We start from the raw sequence: 18,555 nt of genomic DNA on the forward strand, positions 1-18,555 counted from the left end.
TTATTCACTCCGTACTACGAGTAATTTGAAATCAAAATAAGACCGTGTTCTTTTTAGCTGCTGTGACCTGCTCCGCCCCGCTGAGTATAAATAAGTTGTTTTGCTCTGCTAACACCTGTGCTGGTGAAATGTGCTCTACTCTATCTTACTTGCCTAGAAACTCAAAAGAATAGGCCTAAATGAAATACCGTAGAAAAAACCTCAGCTTAAAAGACTAATGCTGAACACGCCCAAGTAAATCCTTAATCGTACACAATACGAGTGAGTAAACCCATAAACCTAAAGAAAAAGGGAAATCCAACTGTGCTATAGAGTCCCCCCTCTCCCTCGCCGCACAACATATATTAAAACATACTCTCTTTCTTCACACTCTCTCTCTCAACACTTTTCCAATCAATTCCCAAACCATGCTTCCTTTCCCTTAACCCCCTTTTCCCCATTTTCTCTCTCCTCAAAAACCACCCCCAAAATTCTCTCTCTCTTCCTTCAAACCCCCCAAAAATGGAGAATTTTCCTTCGTATTCCTACCCAGATTCCGGCGATTCTTCTCCTCGTTCCCGTGAAATCGACTTCGAGAATCCTCCGCCGTCATGGGAGGAGCAGCAGCAGCAACCGCCGCAATCTTCACTCAACCACAAGGTCAAATTCATGGTCAGTTATGGCGGCAGAATTCAACCTCGTTCTCACGATAATCTCCTCGCTTACGTCGGCGGCGAAACCAAAATTCTTGCCGTCGATCGATCGATTAAATTCTCGTCGTTGTATTCCAAGCTTTCTTCGACTCTCGCATCGGATTCCGCCGTAAACGACGCCGTTTCCGGTGGTTTCATCTTCAAATACCAGCTTCCTGGTGAAGAACTCGACGCTTTGATTTCCGTCACAAACGACGACGATTTGGAGAATATGATGCATGAATACGATCGACTTTATCGCGGTTCAACTAAACCGGCTCGATTAAGGATTTTCCTCTTTCCGATTCATAAATCTGGTTCGTTTGGATCTACTTCGTCGGATCCTGGTAAGATCGACCGTGAATCCGACCGGTTCGTCGAGGCTTTGAATTCCGGTCCATCGCCGCCGCCTCCGACGGCAGTCAACAGTAATATGGATTTCTTATTCGGTTTAGATAAAGGCCCAGCGCAAATTCCGGTGCCGGTTCAAGCCCCGGTTCAGATTCCGGCACCGGTTCAACAACGGCATGAACCGGATCCACAAATTGAAGCCCGGATTCAGGAGATGAACCGGATGCAGATCTCAGTTCAGGAGATGAATCGGCAGAAAAGCGAGGAAGTAAACTATGCTACAACTGCTCCGGCGAATATTCCGGCGTCTGTTCAAATTCCGGCGGGTTACTGGCAACCTCCGCCCCCTCCTCAACCGGTCAACGTCGAACAACAACCACCGCAACAACAACCGATGCCACCTCAGCACCATCAACAACAACAATTCCATCACCAACAACAGCAGCAACAACACCAACAACACCAGCAGTTTCATCCTCAACAACAGCAACAGCAACACCCACAACAACAGCCGGTATACATGGTTCACGCGCCACCACCAGGGAATGTATACCACGCGCCGATGATGCGACCGGTAACCGGACAACCAAATCAAGGGTACTACCAGATGCAAAGAGTACCATCAGATCAGGTTTACCGGGAGCAGCAGGTGTACAACATGGGGTCAGGGAAGATGGGAGGAGGGTATTCAGAAGGGATGGGGTTACCGGCTAGACCGGTAGCAGGTATGGGGGCGGAAAATCAGGGGTATACGCAAGTGGCGTACGATAACGGAAGTGGGAGACAGGTGTACTATGCTGCGCCGCCGGGAAGTGCGGGAGTTGTAACGACGCCGTTTCAGGGAGTTCCGGTAAATGGGAGTGGTGAAATGAGACCGGTAACTGCTCCACCAGGTTTAACCAGTGTTCCTGCTGAGGGTAATAAGGGAATTCAGAAAGTTGTGTCTAATTCTAATGTGTGATTTTTATTTTTATTTTTTATTTTTCAAGATAATAATTATTATTATGATGAAAAAAAATATGGGAGATATTACTCCAATAGATGTATTATTATTATTTTTTATTATTTTTTTGGTGTTTTTTATTTTATTTTTGTTTGAGTAATAATGTGACATTTGATACTCTATATTAGCAGTAATTATTGTTCATTTTACTCATTTTATTACTCACTCATTTAGGCATTTTATGAAATAATATGACCAAATGTATTTTAGTGATTGTGAGACTTGTGATATCTTTTCTGGAGGAAATTGAATGTTCAAATTAAAGGGACGAGCTTTCAACATTATGATGTTTGTTTCTGTTCCAAAATTAATCCGACATTCATAAATTCGTTACAAATTGGATCTTATAAAGTTTTGATAAAGAATTATCATAATAATATAGGAAATGAATTAACATTACTATGCAGTATCTTGTTAAATTTCTCTTTTTGACGTGTTTGAAAATGTTCGTATGTTAGAAGGTCAAATTGAAGGCATAAATTGTGTATCACACAAAAAGGGACTAATTTAAGAGATTTTGGAATTCCATCGTAAACTCGAATAATACAATATTTAGGATCAAGTTTATACCTATTATTCGGCCACATAAAGATCCATAGTCTTGAGACAATGAGGGAGGGATGTTTGTACCACCTATATTGAAAATTAAAATTTAAGAGACAATAATTGGTTTTAAGTCTTCCAATCACCTAATTGGCCTCCCGAGACCTCGTAAAATTTAAGGGAATCGCTCAAATTGATTTTAGGAACCAACGTCGAAAACTCATGGAGTGGTAGGGAATGAATCCTTAGTCCGTAAAAGGTTAATGAAACCATGTATTCACTAATCGATTAGATAGATGCACCAAAATGACCTTCAGTCAATGGCTAAAAATGTGTTAGAAACATAGTTTCATTCTCCAAATAGACATCTCGAGACCATATCTTGATTAACACTAGTTTAATTAAGCTCTTTTTCTTCTTCTTTTTGACATAGCCAAACAAGTTAGACAAACTTTGTTTTTTTAAATGTATAGACAAACCTTGTTAATTAATATGATCAAAGCAAAGAATCTAATCACTCAAACAAGAAGCTTGATTTCTTATATCTATTGTTCAAATATATATTGTTGGAATGGTGATGAAGTAATATGATATAAAATCATTAAGGAGTGATTTATATAAATATGTGAAGGAGTGTGGTAAAGATATAATTGTTTTGTAGAGGGGTTGGTTACATGTAATTGTCATATAGATATGAGTCATGTTAGTCTAGAACCGTAGAGATTTCAATATATAAGAAAGAGACTATTCTACTTTTCATATGGTGATTGCGATTGTGATGGAATGTTCAAGGACAAAATAATAGTGATTTTTTTGTCTTAAGATCACATTTTATTCAATATATATGCCTCAATTTATTATTTGAATCACTTAGCATTCATCAAAAACAGGTCTTTGATAGAAAATGTAAATATTAGTCACGGATTATACCGAGTCTCCAACTATTAGCACTTACCTAATTAGTTGAATATTTGTTTTTTTGACCAATCACTAGTACATTAGTAGTTTAGTACTACTATTAGTTGTTGGTGCATTTAGTTATTTGTTAGAGTAACATTTATTTAGTTTCCTACAATAATATTAATAGTGATTTTAGAGGAGAGGGTTCATTTTTTACATTTGAAATCCAACTCCATTTGTATTTATTTGTTTAACTCTCTATTTTTTTTTTTTAAGAAAAAGTTTGTATTATATTCACCTGAGTCTTTTACTTACATAGTATTTAAACTCATTTGAAGTTGACAAAACTTACTTGACTTTAATTTTTTTTTTTTTTTTTTTAACTTTAATTAAAATTATATGAACTTAGCATAACCCCCCCCCCTTTTTTTTAGGTAAACAAAGTTGAATTTAAAATATTTCTTATATCAAATTCAATGGAAGAAAACATCCTTTTAATTAAATTTAACATAAGATTAAATCATGAACATCCTTTTAATTTGATTTTCCAATCAATTGACTCCACAACCGAAGAAGTGTACACAAAACCAATGAGGTAACAAAATAATGACATCGTATAAGATATTTTCCCTTCAACAAAAAAAAGCAAACTTGGTAATGGAAAGTGGGCCATGTTAGAGCCTTAGAAGAAGGCGTGTTACCAATGAATGAAGTAGAAGACGGGTTTGGTGTTGACTCATTCATCCTACAGTTACTCCATTTTACTTGTTTAGTGGAGCAGTGTGTTATGTTACAACAATTTGGTGTAACATGAAATCCAAAAACAAAGGAAAGTTGTGAACTTTTGGAGTGGATTTTGGCTTTAGAAATTAGAACTATTCTCTAACTTTGGGAGTTGTCTCATTGAAAGGAAGAGAAAAAGAATAAGTATATACCGGATTATGAGACCATGACGATATGAGTTAATTTATACGGGATAATCTGATATAAATGTGATTTGTTGAAAGTTGAATTTCTGTTTCAAAATATAACCATGATGCTTAAAGTTTATCTGCTTAATACGTACTTTGTACATGATTACATGAAATACTATTGCACTTATCTGAAATTGAAATCTTTTATGCAGTTAGGATTGTTAAGTCGCTATGTAACTTTGATTAATGAAACAAGGAAGGCTACTAGAACACTACATAAACACCAAAGGTCACTTTAGTTAATTATCAAATCACAAGTACCAAATTTTATAAATTCAAGTTTTTCTAATGGAGTTTGAACAAGATGTATTTGATAGAGGGTTAATTATGTAATTGAAGTTGTATCGTTGTCAATGTCGTTATAAAATTATAATTGACCACATTTGGTGATTTGTCCTGCAGATATTAGTGTACTATGATAGATTATGAGATCATTTAGAGTGATAAGAGTCGTGTTAGAAATGGCATTCTACACTTGTCTCTTTGTACAACTCCTTTCAAACTTCTTCTTGATGTCATGATGTTTTTATAATCATTTTGTAACATTTTTATGTATGTAACCTTGTTTGCAATTTGGAGACTTGGAAAAAAATTAGAATTACGGTTACGGCTTAAACCCTTGATTTCTTGATTACGATGAACTAGTTTTATCAATTAGTCGATCTTCTTATAGGTCGTATGTTTCAAAAAGATAATACTCTATAAAGTACCATGTATTACTATTACATTAAAAAAAAATTAACTATGAGAGTGATTTAATTCATTTATTGTCTAATAATTTTGGTCGCACATATCAATGAAAATGAGAGTTCGACCACAAACGGTTTTTTTTTTTAAGTTTTATTTATTATTATTATTATTTTATTACTAACATGTTATTAAAATTAACTATGAGAGCGTTTAATTCACTCATAGTCAAACAAGTTTGGACTATTAATAATTTAGATAATTTGGACAACAAGCTCAAAATAAATTACATCGTTAAATAGTTTGACAATAGAAGATAACGCGGATAACATTTGTCGTTAAATTACTAATATGTATGATAAATCCAGATAAAAAAGACAAATGGAAAGTGAAAAGGGCAAAATTAAGCATGGACCACAATAGGAAAGAGAGAAGAAAAGGCTTCAAACATGAAAAAGATCAACCAACAAATACTCCATGGGAAAACACTCTTTTGTCATCAACTCAATTCTAAGCTACCCACTTTTTTTGTCACTATATTTCTTGCTTCCTTCTAACCTTCCTATCAACTGTATGACTTTAGAATATGAAATAAAGATATCTGCGCAAAATTTTTAAGAGTGTTTTATCCAATGATTGAAGCACCTAATTTAGTTATTTGCTAAGGCATGAGGTGAAGTATGGTGCATCAATTAGTGCATATATACACCATAAAGATCTGTCAAGTGTAACATTAGTTTTTTTTTTTTTTTTTTTTTTTTTTTTTTTTTTTTTTTTTTTGTTTTGTGTTCGTATCATAAAACTCATCTCTAAACGTCATCCGAATATACCTCATATAAGGATAACATTAACTAAAATTGAGTCAAAATCAATTGGAGTTTTTCACAACCTCCCCCTTTCTATAATTTTTTTTCAACTTAAACAATCAATATATACACTCCTAACTAAGTAACTAACTCATAACAGTCATAAGCTATGCAACAACAACCCATAATAAACTCTTATACGAGTAGTTAACAAGCCCACCTGTTACTCTAATCCCCATGTACCATTATTTTTGGCCTGAATCATATAGTTAACAGAGATCTAATACTCGCGTATTAGGTAACTACGAGCCCAACTCTCAGTTAGGCACTAAATTATGTTATTTAACCATCGATCTCTGCTACTTGGGCGTCATACAATGAATCTTCACGGATTTAGCACCAGAGAAAGCACATTCACAATGATGAATTTGGCGGCCTACTCTTGCCTCTGCTGCTAAGAATTCTTGGACGATGTTGCTTTCCGCATTGGCTGAATTTTTGGGTTAGAGTTAACAGGCTAGACTAGACAGTAATACAGAAGGCCAAATTGGCAAACTGGACGGAAATGCTTGCCATAGATGAATGAATAAGCAGAGCAATCTGAGTCAAGTGACCGATAATATTAGTAACCACAATGAGACCTTTCAACAGTTTAACATTCAATAGCAAAGGAACCTGATATCCTTGGATACTGAAGAATGCAATACCTCAAGGGCTAAGCGTTGATGACGCTTTATTGAAGAATCCCTTGACCCTAAGGATGTTGCTCACCATATGCTACGTCAAAGAGATACATTGCAGCAACACATAACTAGATAGTAAAAGGACACAATACACATGCAGATAGAGCAAAGAATGAATTTACTGACCCAAAATTTCCTGTAATCCCCCTCCTCACCCTTGTTCTCCACACAGGCACAGTTGATTTCTGTATTAGTCGAAATCTAGAGTAAAGGACATTGTCCCCATTCCCCAATGAATAGGCATTTTATTCAGCTGAACAATATATAAGATCTGCAGTGATTGTGGTGGAAATACCAAAGGAACGTAGTTCCAAAAATAAAAGTTTGTAATAACAAACAACACATGCCTATTCGCACAATATATTCAACTATGTAGCACGTACTGCAAACAGATGGTGCAGCCATCACAAACTACTTAAAATCTACGAGTAAAACTAAAAGGCAAATCACTTACATTAGGTGCTGCTACTGTTTATGCCCAGGCCAAGGCCCTAAGCATAGGCGTTGCTGCCCAAATAAGACACAATGCCAAGGCATAGACGTCAAGGCATAGGCACTGCTACCCAGCCAACGCACAAGGCCTAGGAAAAGGTGCTGTTACCTAGCAAAGACACGAGGTATTGGGGTGTTTGGCAATTGGCTTTTTGCCTAGCTTTTGGCTTTTTAGTTTTGTCAAACAGCCAAAAAATATGTTTGGTAGTTGGCTTTTCTATTGGCTTTTAAGCTGGCTTTTCCGCCAAAAGCCAAAAGCTAATAGGAGTAGCTTTTTCTATTGGCTTTTGGCTTGTTGGCCCACTTTATCACTAATAAATAGCTAACAACCACCAATAATTTTACCAAACACTTTTGTAAACAGCTGACTTAAAGTCTTAAACAACTAACTTAAAAAGCCAATCCATACGGCTAATATTTCCGGCTAGTCAAACAAGTCAAGCAAACAAGCCAACCGCCCACAGCTAACCGCCGATTCCAAACAACCCCATAGTCAGCAGGCCAAGGCACAAGGTATGGGGCCTATGGGCAGCAGCCCAGCAGGTTGTGGCACAAGGCATAAGCCAAAGACAAGGCATAAAAACACCTCATCCTTAAAAACTACCTATACATGGCCATAGAGGGTATTGTCTTGACTTGTCTGAGAGACATATTCAGAAAGCCAAGACATGGCAAGGCATGAACTAGGCAGGCAACTTTAGACAAAATTATGAGAGGTGGAAACTAAAAAATCAGGAGCCAAAGCATGAATAACCAACAATACAAAAGAAGATGAAGAACTCCATATTGGTTATTATTGGAATCAACTCTTTTACTACCAATAATAATGCAACATAATTTCAAAATAGCAACATAACTGACTCACTTTTGGGACTTTATAGACATCTTTACAGGTGTCTTATGGTTCCAAACCAACTTATATGATCCTAGGGGTCACCCCATGCATTCAGTTCATTTTTGGAAAAAATTTCCAAAATTGCTCGAAATCGTGTATAGCCTTCAATTTTGGATTTTTTTGGACCCGAAAAAAAAATTGCCGAGATGCTTCCCATGGACCCCAATACATCCCGGGAGTCCATTTGGGTGGGTAGGACCATCTAATTTTCCTTTAAACTATCAATTTACCCATTTATAACTTAAGCCTACTTCATGAACTCAAGGCCACCACGGACATTTATGACAACAAATAATGATCATATATGGTTCCAAACGACATTATATGACCCCGAGATGTGTCCCCTAATATCCTGAGATTTTTCGACACCGGGTCCCGAAACATTCGAAATTGGTCCAAAAGCGTGGATTATAGCCTTCAATTTTGGAACCAGAAAAAATTTTTGCTAAGATGTTTCCCATAGACCCAATACACTCTGAGAGTCCATTTGAGTGGGTGGAACCATCCACTTTGCCTTTAAACAGTCAATATGGTTGTTTTTGCACACCCTCTTGTATTGTGTATAGGCTCTCATGGGGCCATTATGTAACCAACTAATGGCCGTATATGGGTCTAAACAACATTATATGACCCTGGAATGCATCCCATATTATTCCATGACTTTTTGACACTAGCCCCCAAAACCTCCTAAATTGCTTCTATTTCGTGTATTAATTAACCTTTAATTTTGGCTTCCGTAGATCATTTTACCAAAGGGCTTTGAGAGTCCTACTTAGTGCCCGAAACTATCTCATTCATGTCTTTTCCATCCTTAATCATGATGTCTAAAGGCAAAGACGGCATACCCTCAAATGCCAAAAATAGTTGTTTGTATTCCTTGTCCTTGGGTGCACATGTCGTGTGCCCATGCCCACACGCCCCCTTGCACCATCCAACATCCCCAACACTTAGGCGTCGTGCCTTGTCCTAATCCCACACTTAGCTAACCTCGCTAACCTCATTTAGCAAAATATAGGTGCTTCCATGGAGTAGGGTGGGGGGAAGGACAAATTAAAGTGACATAGGGGTGAATCTCAGTGGATTGTGGCAGCAAGGCCGCTTAGCCACCCCATCGCGTAGTTAAGTAGTCAGCAAAGGATTCAACCCGCAGCTTGGGGTCCCTTGAGAAGTATGGAAAACCCCTTGATGCCTAACCTAGTTGGGTGCAAAAATGTTCTTTAGATGCTAAATTGAAGGCTATAATACACAAAATCAAACCATTTTCGGGATCCGGTGCCAAAAACTAAGTTACAATGAGGATATTTCCTGAGATCATATAATGTTGATTAGAACCATATACACCCACTAGTTGGTCTCACAAGGGCCTAAACTCAATGTTAGATCATATCAGTAACGAACTAAATTGAATGTTAAAACCCAATGTGGATGCTTCTAGCCACCTAAGTGGCCTCCCGGGGTCACATGGGGTCCATGAAAGCACCTCATCTTATATCATTTTCAGGTCTAGCAAAGTTAAATTTTTTCTAAAATTAAAGGCTATAACCCACGATTTTGGCTTAATTTTGGGAATTTTTTCAAAATTAAAGTGAATGTCGGGGTCGTCTCCCGGGATCATAATAGTTGATTTGGAACCATAACAAACCTACCAATATGTCTCTAAAGTCTAGAAAATGAGTTAGGTTCAATGTTGTGACTTTTTTGGAATTTTGTTGAAGTGGTAGTCAAGAGTTACATGAGCTACCATGATTGTATCCCATCGTCGATCAGAATGGACTTTTAATATATCCGTAGTGATCAGATCACTCTAGTAGCAATAACTATAAAGCGTGATGAATACAATGTGAAGAATACCCATTGAAGCTAATTTGGAAACTAATATATACATTTATCACTTAGAGCATTTGAACAAAACTCTGACATAAAGGTCCTTCAAATCTAACTCAACATTGATTTTCGGAAAAGTAATTGGTCATCATTGAGTTGAAAAGGGTTTTGTGATTATTATTTAGAAATTCAGATCACTGTTAAAAAATTCAACTCATGCACTTTATAATAGATATATTGTTCACAAAAACAGATGAATATTTTTAAATGGATGCACAATAAGCACCCAAGATAAATCGCCATAAAACAATTTGCCTAGCTAAGGCACTAGGCATGCGCAGCAGGTTAAGGCAAAAGAGAGCCAAGGACAAGGCATACAAACACTTCATCCCTAATACTACCTGTATGTGGCCATAGAGGGTATTGTTTTCACATGTTTGAGAGACATTTTTGGAAAGATAAAACAAGGCTTAGACAACTTAAGACATTATGAGAGGAGCAAACAACAAAGTCATGAGCCAAAGCATGATTTAGGTAGTTCCAGCCACCAAATAGGGCTCTAAGAGTTCCTTGAGAAGTTTGGAAAACACCTTGACGCTTAACCAGTCCAAAAATGTTCTTTGGATGCTAAATGGAAGATTTTAACACACGAAATTGGATTATCTCCAAGATCCGGTGCCAAAAACTCAAGTAATGGTGGGAGATGTTACTCGAAATAAAAAAAAGATTGTTTAAAGCCATATAAGCCAATAATCGATCTCATCAAGTCCAAGGATGGCAAAGTTGATGATTCTAACAACTCAAGTGGCTTCCTGGGGTCTCATAGGGTCCACGATTTTGGATAAATTTCGAGAAATTTTTCCAAGAGATGTTTTCCGAGGTCATAAAAAAAAAATTTGGAACCATAAAAGGCCTAACAATGTCTTTAAGATCTATAAAAAAGAGTTTGATTCAATGTTGTGATAATTTCGGATTTTTGTTGTATTGGTAGTCAAGAGCTAAAAAAATACGGTTCCAATTGGTGACTGGGCATCCCTTGGTTCCATAAGGTGTCAAGATTATTTCATTTATTTATCAAAACTTTGTTGATGCTAGTTGTTTCATAAAATCCAGGGGGTGGCCTAAACCCAATGACCAAACGCGTGTTTGTAACCAATTAAATTAACCATTAAGAGGCAAATACCAAAGTGGCTTGCGGGGGTTTCATAGGGTCCATATAAAGCACTTTGTCCTTTATCTTTTTCAAGTTTTTTTTTTTTTTTTTTTTTTTTTTTAATTGAAGGCTATAATCCACGATTTTGGATGAATTTCGAATTTTTTTCCATAATTAAGGTGGATGAGAAGGATGTCTCCCGAGGTTTTAAAAGTTGGTTTGAAATCATAAAAGACCTAAAAATATGTCTCTAAAACCCTACAAATGAGTTTGGTTCAACGTTTTGACTATTTTGGATTTTCGTAGTAAAGAGCTACAAGAACTAATTCCAATTGGTGACTGGGCAAGTCATGGTTCAACTAATGTGTCAAGAATCTTTCATTGGTTTATCACACCTTTGTTGATTTTGGTTGTTTCATAAAAGCCCATGGGTGGCCTAGACCCAATGGCAGAACACGCATCTATAACCGACTAAATTGACCATTATGAGGCAAGTGGATGATTCTAACTACTCAAGTGGCCTCCCGGGGTCTCACAGGTTTCATGATAAGCACCCTGTCCTTTACCTTTTTCAAGTTTAAAAAAGTTTAAAATTTTCTAAAATTGAAGGTTAATCCACGATTTTTGGTGAATTTTGAGAAAATTTCCAAAATTAAAGTGGATGAGAGAGATGTCTCCCGAGGGCATAAAAGTTGGTTTGGAACTATAAAGACCTAACAATATGTCTCTAAAACCTTGAAAACGAGTTTGGTTTAATGTTCAGACTGTTTCGGAATTATGTTGTAGTGATAGTAAAGAGCACAAGAAATAATTCCAATTGGTGTCTGGGTATCCCATGGTTCCATTAAGGTGTTAGAATCTTTCATTAGTTTATCACACCTTTGTTGACACATTGAAAACTACTACACTTAGTTATTCCCTACCGTTCATATTAAATATTATAAACACAAGCTTGCAAACAATTCTCCCACCTACCAAAACAAACAAGTGAAACAATCCAAGCACCATAATTATCCCACCATTACTTTCCCATGCTTGTTTCATAAGAAGCCTCAAACTCAGAAAATGAATACCCTGCACCCAGGAGTCCAGTGTGAGGGTGAATTATGGTGCATGGGTAGTTTGTTTTGTGAGGCCTGAAGCTGGTAACAAATCTTTTGCTAGCTGGCCACATGTTGCTGGACACAGTATAATATCTAACATTAACATCAAGATCCGAGTCTTGAACTCCTTTCCATCATCCTCACCCAAGTTAGATCAAGAAATAGCCTGCTTTAACCTCCTATGTCCTATCTGCTAAGGAGTCCCATATTCAGACTTAAGATCATTAATTTTTACAGCAATGTCAGAAGAATGGATTTTCCTAGGTACATCCTCTCAACAACAATTTCTCTAGAATGTGTCCATACCTGCAGTGCATGAATTGGAAATTCCATCCCGTTAGGATCTATGATTTGTCAGTTCAGAGGATCTAATCTGGTCATCAACCAGTAGCAGAGATCCCTGGGGAGCTGCTTATCATATCAAACCCCCAAATCCCACATATATCACATGACTTCACTATTCGGCCAAATATCTCCAACTGACTATTAATTTTTAAAATTTGGGTTGATGCATCTAAAAATCATTCAAATTAGGTGTATCATATTTTATCATCAACTATAAGACAACAGTCAACACCCATTGCCAATATCGAAGATATCACTAGATGGTCATTTGCTACCAATACAATTGCTATGTAAGTGATCATCAATCATCATCAATCAACTCACCCTATTTCTCCCCTCCCATAAACATCTTCCCACAGAAAATCCTACAATTCAACAGCACTAGTATACAATTATAACCTCCCACTCCCCCCGCCCTGCCCCCAAACGGGCAGTATACTTTCACAAATGGGCAAATTGTGTATTTGAATGATTGGAATGCTAGAATTACCATTAGAAACCTCCATGGCTCCATTGTGTACCCAAGAGCTAGGCAAACCCAAGGTAATTTTGTGCACATTTGAGCACTTCAAATAAGCAAAAATTGATCAAGTGAGCAAAAGAATACCCACATTTACACATGGATTTTGCAAATTATATTCACAACTAGGACACAAACATAAACAATCTCCATCCTGTCACGGTCACACTCATGCTCACATAAGTACGTAATTAGTTCAAATTACACTATTAATGCGACTATTAATTCCGGACAGAAGCCAGTTTTAACATAATTTTTCCACTGATGATTATAAAACTTGTATCTGACTAAACACCAGTATACCACAATGCAGATCAATAGATCATAGATGAATGAATTAGAATTTGGAACAAAGAATTGAACTTTCACTCTTTCAGCATGAAATTTTGAAGCAAGAAAGTAGAAAGCATAGCTAATATACGCTGAATTCAAATACACAAAGTTAAAAACATAATTTTAAATGTAATTTCTTACAAAAATCAGTAGTTAGAAATGAAAGGAGACTTACAATTAGAGCTTTGATTTTTCTGTTTAGTACAGAAATGTCGCAATTGAAGAAGCTCATTTGAGAGTTGAGATATTTGCTCTGTTTCTCTCTCCTCTCAGGTTTCAGCATAGGTTGAAGAAGCTCATTTCAGTAAAATTCAATCTAAAAACCCTAAATCTTTCAATATTTCATGGAACAAATCTGATGTGCCATTCGATTACAAGTTTGACACCTCGATGCAAAGTTATATGAATGATTTTGCTTTATACTTGGTACATATGTAACACTTTAAAAGACTCGCAACACTCCAAAAGACTATTTTTCTTGTTTAGTTATAGATTACCACTGAATACGAGTCAAAGTTGTGATTTTGTCATGAAGCTTTTGCTGTCCTCTTAATAAAGTTAGAAAACCCCAACGATTAGCAGGTGAGAAATAAGAAGGGTGAATGATGTTAAAAACTTCAAACCTTTCAAGTCATGAGGATAAAAGAATTGAATATGAATTGTCAGCAATTCATCTAACAAATCATACGTAATAGCTTAAAATAACAAAGTCCTTTTGTTGTTGTGACGACTATCTTGTAATAATTTTTATTTCTTGGTAGTCATTAAATGTGTTATATACATGTCATTTCTACACAAAACACAACTTTTCGCATAAAGCTTAATAATTATAAACTAGGTTAAATTCCGTTCAATGCACGGTTGTTAAATACTTTTGAAAATAATATTATAAAAATTATATAAATAGAATGAATTGAGTATTAAAAATATGGTGTATATTAAAAATAAAAAGAAGCAAGAGACAATATTTAAATTATATGTAACAGACTAACAGTTATAATGGACCGTTTAATATTTTTGGAAAGGAATTATATTTTATATAAAACAAACGTCATAATTTAGATACAATTTTTTTGGAGGGAAAATTTTTAATGCAATATTGACAAGTGTCTTTTTTATTCGTTTTTAGTAGTATGTAATTGATTGACACATATCCATATTTGAGATATGTAGACGAATCTAATTTTATGTGCATTTAGATAATCCCTCATGTGAGTGAGGGATAGTTCAAGTGGTTAGAGCTTCCTTCTCGATTTCAGTAGATCTTGGGATCGAATCTCATCACCCGATCTTGTGGCTCTTTAAACAAAAATAAAATAAAATAAATCCCTCCTAATTTTATTTGAGATTTGCCACCTTTCTTATATCTCCAATCTTGTGATGCTACATGTACTTGACCCAAACTTTAATTATGTAGCCAATTCACACACAAACCATTAAAAAAGGGTAATCATATTTGTAGTCGGTCTTATAATATTGGCACAAGTACGCCTCTTATTGTTGAGGCTACAACCCTTCGCAATGGTTTTCTTCTTGCCTGGTCTCACAGTTTCTCTCATATTTTTATTGTAGGGGATAACTTACTTATAATTAATATCTTGCAGGGTAAAATTCAGTGCCCGTGGAAGATCAGGTACTGCTGGAAGATATTAGGGAGCTCCTTCGTCTTTTCTCTTTCGTCGAGTCCAGACATATCTATAGAGAGGGCAATAGAGCAGCAGATTATGTTGCTTCTTTAGGGCATTTCATGCAAACGCACCAGGATATTGATCCTTTTTTAGATAGTAAATTTTCCTTTTTTATTACTTCAGATAGGTTGAGTTATAGTCTTGAGCCTAACTTTGGGTATCTTTCCTTCTTAAAAAAAAAAAAAAAAACCATTAAATAATAGCTTCAAACTACCATAAAGTTAGAGGATTAACAAGGCAGAATCACAAGCTCTCATAAATTAATAAATAAATAAAATATAAACTAAAAAAAAGTCTTTATTCCCTCGGAGCTTTAGTCTTTAGATGACAGCAAGAATAAATTCCAGAAGAATCTAGTCCTTTTCTCAAATTAATAGTGGGAACAAAGGATTCATAGGATGCTATGACTTTCAACAAACTACATATATGAACAATTATTAAGTTTGAAAATGTATGCTTTTAAATTCATAAATTCAATTTAATGTAACGCTCAATTTCTAGCACCTTCACGTGCCTTGTGGTAGCAAATTTTTTCTTCATTTCTTCCTCTCTTTTTTTTTTTTATTTTTTTCTCGGCATTCCTTATCTCTAAATAATTACAATTATAATTTGAAAAAGGCTAACAAGTCATACTAAAGCAATAAGTAACAAGCCAACACAACAACAAATAAAACATAATTAACAAAGTGCTAAATCACATTAGAAGACGACTACTGTCTATATTCCCCACGTAGGAAATCCAAGACTCGGAACAGAAATATTACGGGCCATTATTTTGACATAAGCCATTATACTTTTCTTAAAGACTAAGGGAATATTTTATCATCACCTAAATAAACGAAAAAAGGGCTTTTTAGGAAACCACTCTAATATTCTTAGCAATGAAGGAGCAGCCTTCCAGACGTATGTTGCCGTGAACACCGCGTTATCTATCTTCCAACTTTTCCAAACTTCCACTGTATATAAAGCCTTAACTCTTCAAACAATTCCCTGTATTTTCCAAAATTTTATCCCTTCATTAATTTTTATAACTTCATAAATCATATACTCTACTATTTTGGTCTTTTTAACGTTCAACAACAAATATGAGTGATCCCAAGTATGCTTATCCCTATCCTTCTCAAGGTAATCAGCTTGATTTTATTCCATTTTTTCAACTAAATCTCTTTTCCTATGATTGTGATTAATTTGGTTGATGATTATAATCACTTTTGTTATTTTTGTCTACTATGTATTAGTGATCTTTCAGTACCATTAGACGTCGGTCCAAATTTTAGTTTTCATATAATCTACCCACATATATATCAAACTATCGATATGACAATTAGTTTTGGCCTGTAAAAGTATAAGGAAAACAATTTTCTAGAATAGTGATGAGTCCTTACTAGTTTTTTTTTTTTTTTTTTTTTTTTTTTTTTTTTTTTTTAAAAAAAAAAAATAAAATAAAATAAAATTTATGAGTATTAGACTAATTTTTTTTTTTTTTTTTTTTTTTCCAAAATTGAAATAGGCTATTATCAAGGTCCTCCGGTAATGGCACCTCCTCAATATCAATACGCAGCTCCACCACCACCACCGCCCCCTCGAAAAGAACGAGGTTTCCTGGAAGGATGGTAAGTTTAATTAATTTCAATCAATTATAATAGTCATGAATCTTATGATATAATTATTTTTAGTTAATGGTAATATTAATTAATGGTTTAATCTTTGATTTTGCAGCCTTGCAGCTCTATGTTGTTGTTGCCTGCTGGATGAGTGTTGCTGTGATCCAACAATTATTTGTATTGATTAAGATTAATCGATGATTAGTAGATGATTTCTTAGAACTGACTCTAAGCTTGATTTATGTTACTCATCTATGATTTTATGGATAATTTGGAATGATTTAATGTTTGCACAAACTTGTTTAGTAATATTTAATGTACATTATTGATGCTTTATTAAACAGAGAGAATGTGTTATGCTTCAAAGTTGTTTTATTCATCGGATCTTTTTCAAATTTATTTGATTCTCAACCATGGAGAAGTTTGTGGTATACCATTTTGCTTGATTCTTGACTCATGTGGTTGTAGGTTCTAGTATTATAACGTAGTTTCGCTTTCTATTGGTCAAAGAAAGAGGTTAATATTCTCTATGACAAAATAACATCGTGTCGTGAGATCAATCAATCAATCAAAGCCTTAATTTCATAAGTGGAGTCGGCTACATGAATCAAATTTGATTATTCTGTGTAGTTATCCACAAAAATCTTCATCCTCCATCTCTTATGATCCAATGCTTCATCCTCATGCAAATTCATATACTTCATATCCTTCCTAGCTCCTTTCAACCAAGTCATTTTCGGTCTCCCTCGTTTAACCCCTTTATGGTCTCACTCTTACACTCTTCGAACCGGTGTACCCTCGGGTCCCCGTCTTACATGCCCAAACCAACGCAGACGATTTTCCCTTAGTTTGTCTGCAATGCCTGCCATACCTACTTTCTTGTTAATAACCTCATTTCTAATTCTATCTCTTAGAGTGTTCTCGCACATCCACCTTAACATGCGCATTTTTGTAACCTCCATCTTTTTAATGTGCTCCTTCTTAGAAGCCCAACATTCTGTACCATAAAGCAACACTGGTCTTATGGCAGTCCTATAGAATTTTCTCTTCAATTGTAAAGGAATGCTTCGGTCACATAATACTCCATGGCTGCTCTCCATTTAAGCCATCCCGACTTAATCCTGTGGGCCACGTCTTAATTAATGTCACCATTTTTCTGGATGATCGACCCAAGATATTTAAAACATTTACTCATGGGTCAATTCCTTTCCATCCAAACTCACCACTTCATCTCTTGTCCCCCTTTGAGTACCAAAGCGACATATCAAATATTCAGCCTTACTCCGACTTAGCTTAAACCCTCTAGATTCCAACCTTGCCTCCATTGCTCCAACTTGGCATTAACCCCATCTTTAGTTTCATCCACCAAAATGATATCATCCGCAAATAACATATACTATGGAACCTCATTTTGAATTGATCTAGTTACTTCATCTAGAACCGTTACAAAAGGAAAAGGAAAAGGAAAAGGAAAGAAAAGAAAAGGGCTTAATGCAGAAAGTTAATAATTTTACGTACATATGAAACTGGTTTTATAACTCTATTTCTCATCATTCCTTCACTTTAACACGAGAAATTCAAGCGAGCTAAATTAGTGAGCTTGGCTAGGCTTCAAATACTCCATATGTATACTTTATACATGTATCTAGTCATGTTTAATGAGCTCCAAATATTATTGTATGAAAGAAAAGTTGTGTATGAATGGTTTAAAGTTTGCAATAATATAAAAACGTACACAAAAACTTGTGAAATGTGGCAAACTCAAATAACGGATAAAATTTACAATGACCAATTTCTTTGTATCACTCAAATGAAAAGATATACAGCCTTCATTTTAGTGCATCACTGATTATGTAAATAATCAACAATGTAAACAAACTTTTTTAATGGATCAACATTAACTATTTAATCTATGAATAA

General features: G+C 35.5%; 1 protein-coding gene and 2 long non-coding RNA genes across 3 annotated transcripts; 2 read left to right on the top strand and 1 right to left on the bottom strand.

Moving 5' to 3' along the window:
• The first annotated feature begins 272 nt into the window (after positions 1 to 272).
• On the top strand, positions 273 to 2,178 carry LOC110740039 (RNA polymerase II degradation factor 1-like). The gene has a single exon (XM_021920526.1). The coding sequence runs from the start codon at positions 502 to 504 to the stop codon at positions 1,981 to 1,983; it is 1,482 nt and encodes a 493-aa protein (XP_021776218.1). The 5' UTR covers positions 273 to 501; the 3' UTR covers positions 1,984 to 2,178.
• Positions 2,179 to 5,866: 3,688 nt separating this feature from the next.
• Positions 5,867 to 13,913, bottom strand: LOC110740040. The gene is made up of 2 exons (XR_002514974.1): positions 6,643 to 13,913; positions 5,867 to 6,535 (listed from the first exon to the last, which is right to left on the bottom strand). It is a non-coding gene; the product is annotated as an uncharacterized LOC110740040 (long non-coding RNA).
• A 1,956-nt stretch (positions 13,914 to 15,869) lies between these two features.
• LOC110740041 lies at positions 15,870 to 17,001 on the top strand. Its single transcript, XR_002514975.1, has 3 exons — positions 15,870 to 16,156; positions 16,542 to 16,644; positions 16,751 to 17,001. It is a non-coding gene; the product is annotated as an uncharacterized LOC110740041 (long non-coding RNA).
• Positions 17,002 to 18,555: the final 1,554 nt, after the last annotated feature.

Source organism: Chenopodium quinoa, unplaced genomic scaffold, assembly GCF_001683475.1.
Source record: "Chenopodium quinoa cultivar QQ74 unplaced genomic scaffold, ASM168347v1, whole genome shotgun sequence".
NCBI lineage: Eukaryota > Viridiplantae > Streptophyta > Magnoliopsida > Caryophyllales > Amaranthaceae > Chenopodium > Chenopodium quinoa.

What these genes read in the sequence shown, in the direction of transcription:
- LOC110740039 (XM_021920526.1), top strand. Translation starts at nt 502, where the DNA reads ATGGAGAATTTTCCTTCGTATTCCTACCCAGATTCCGGCGATTCTTCT.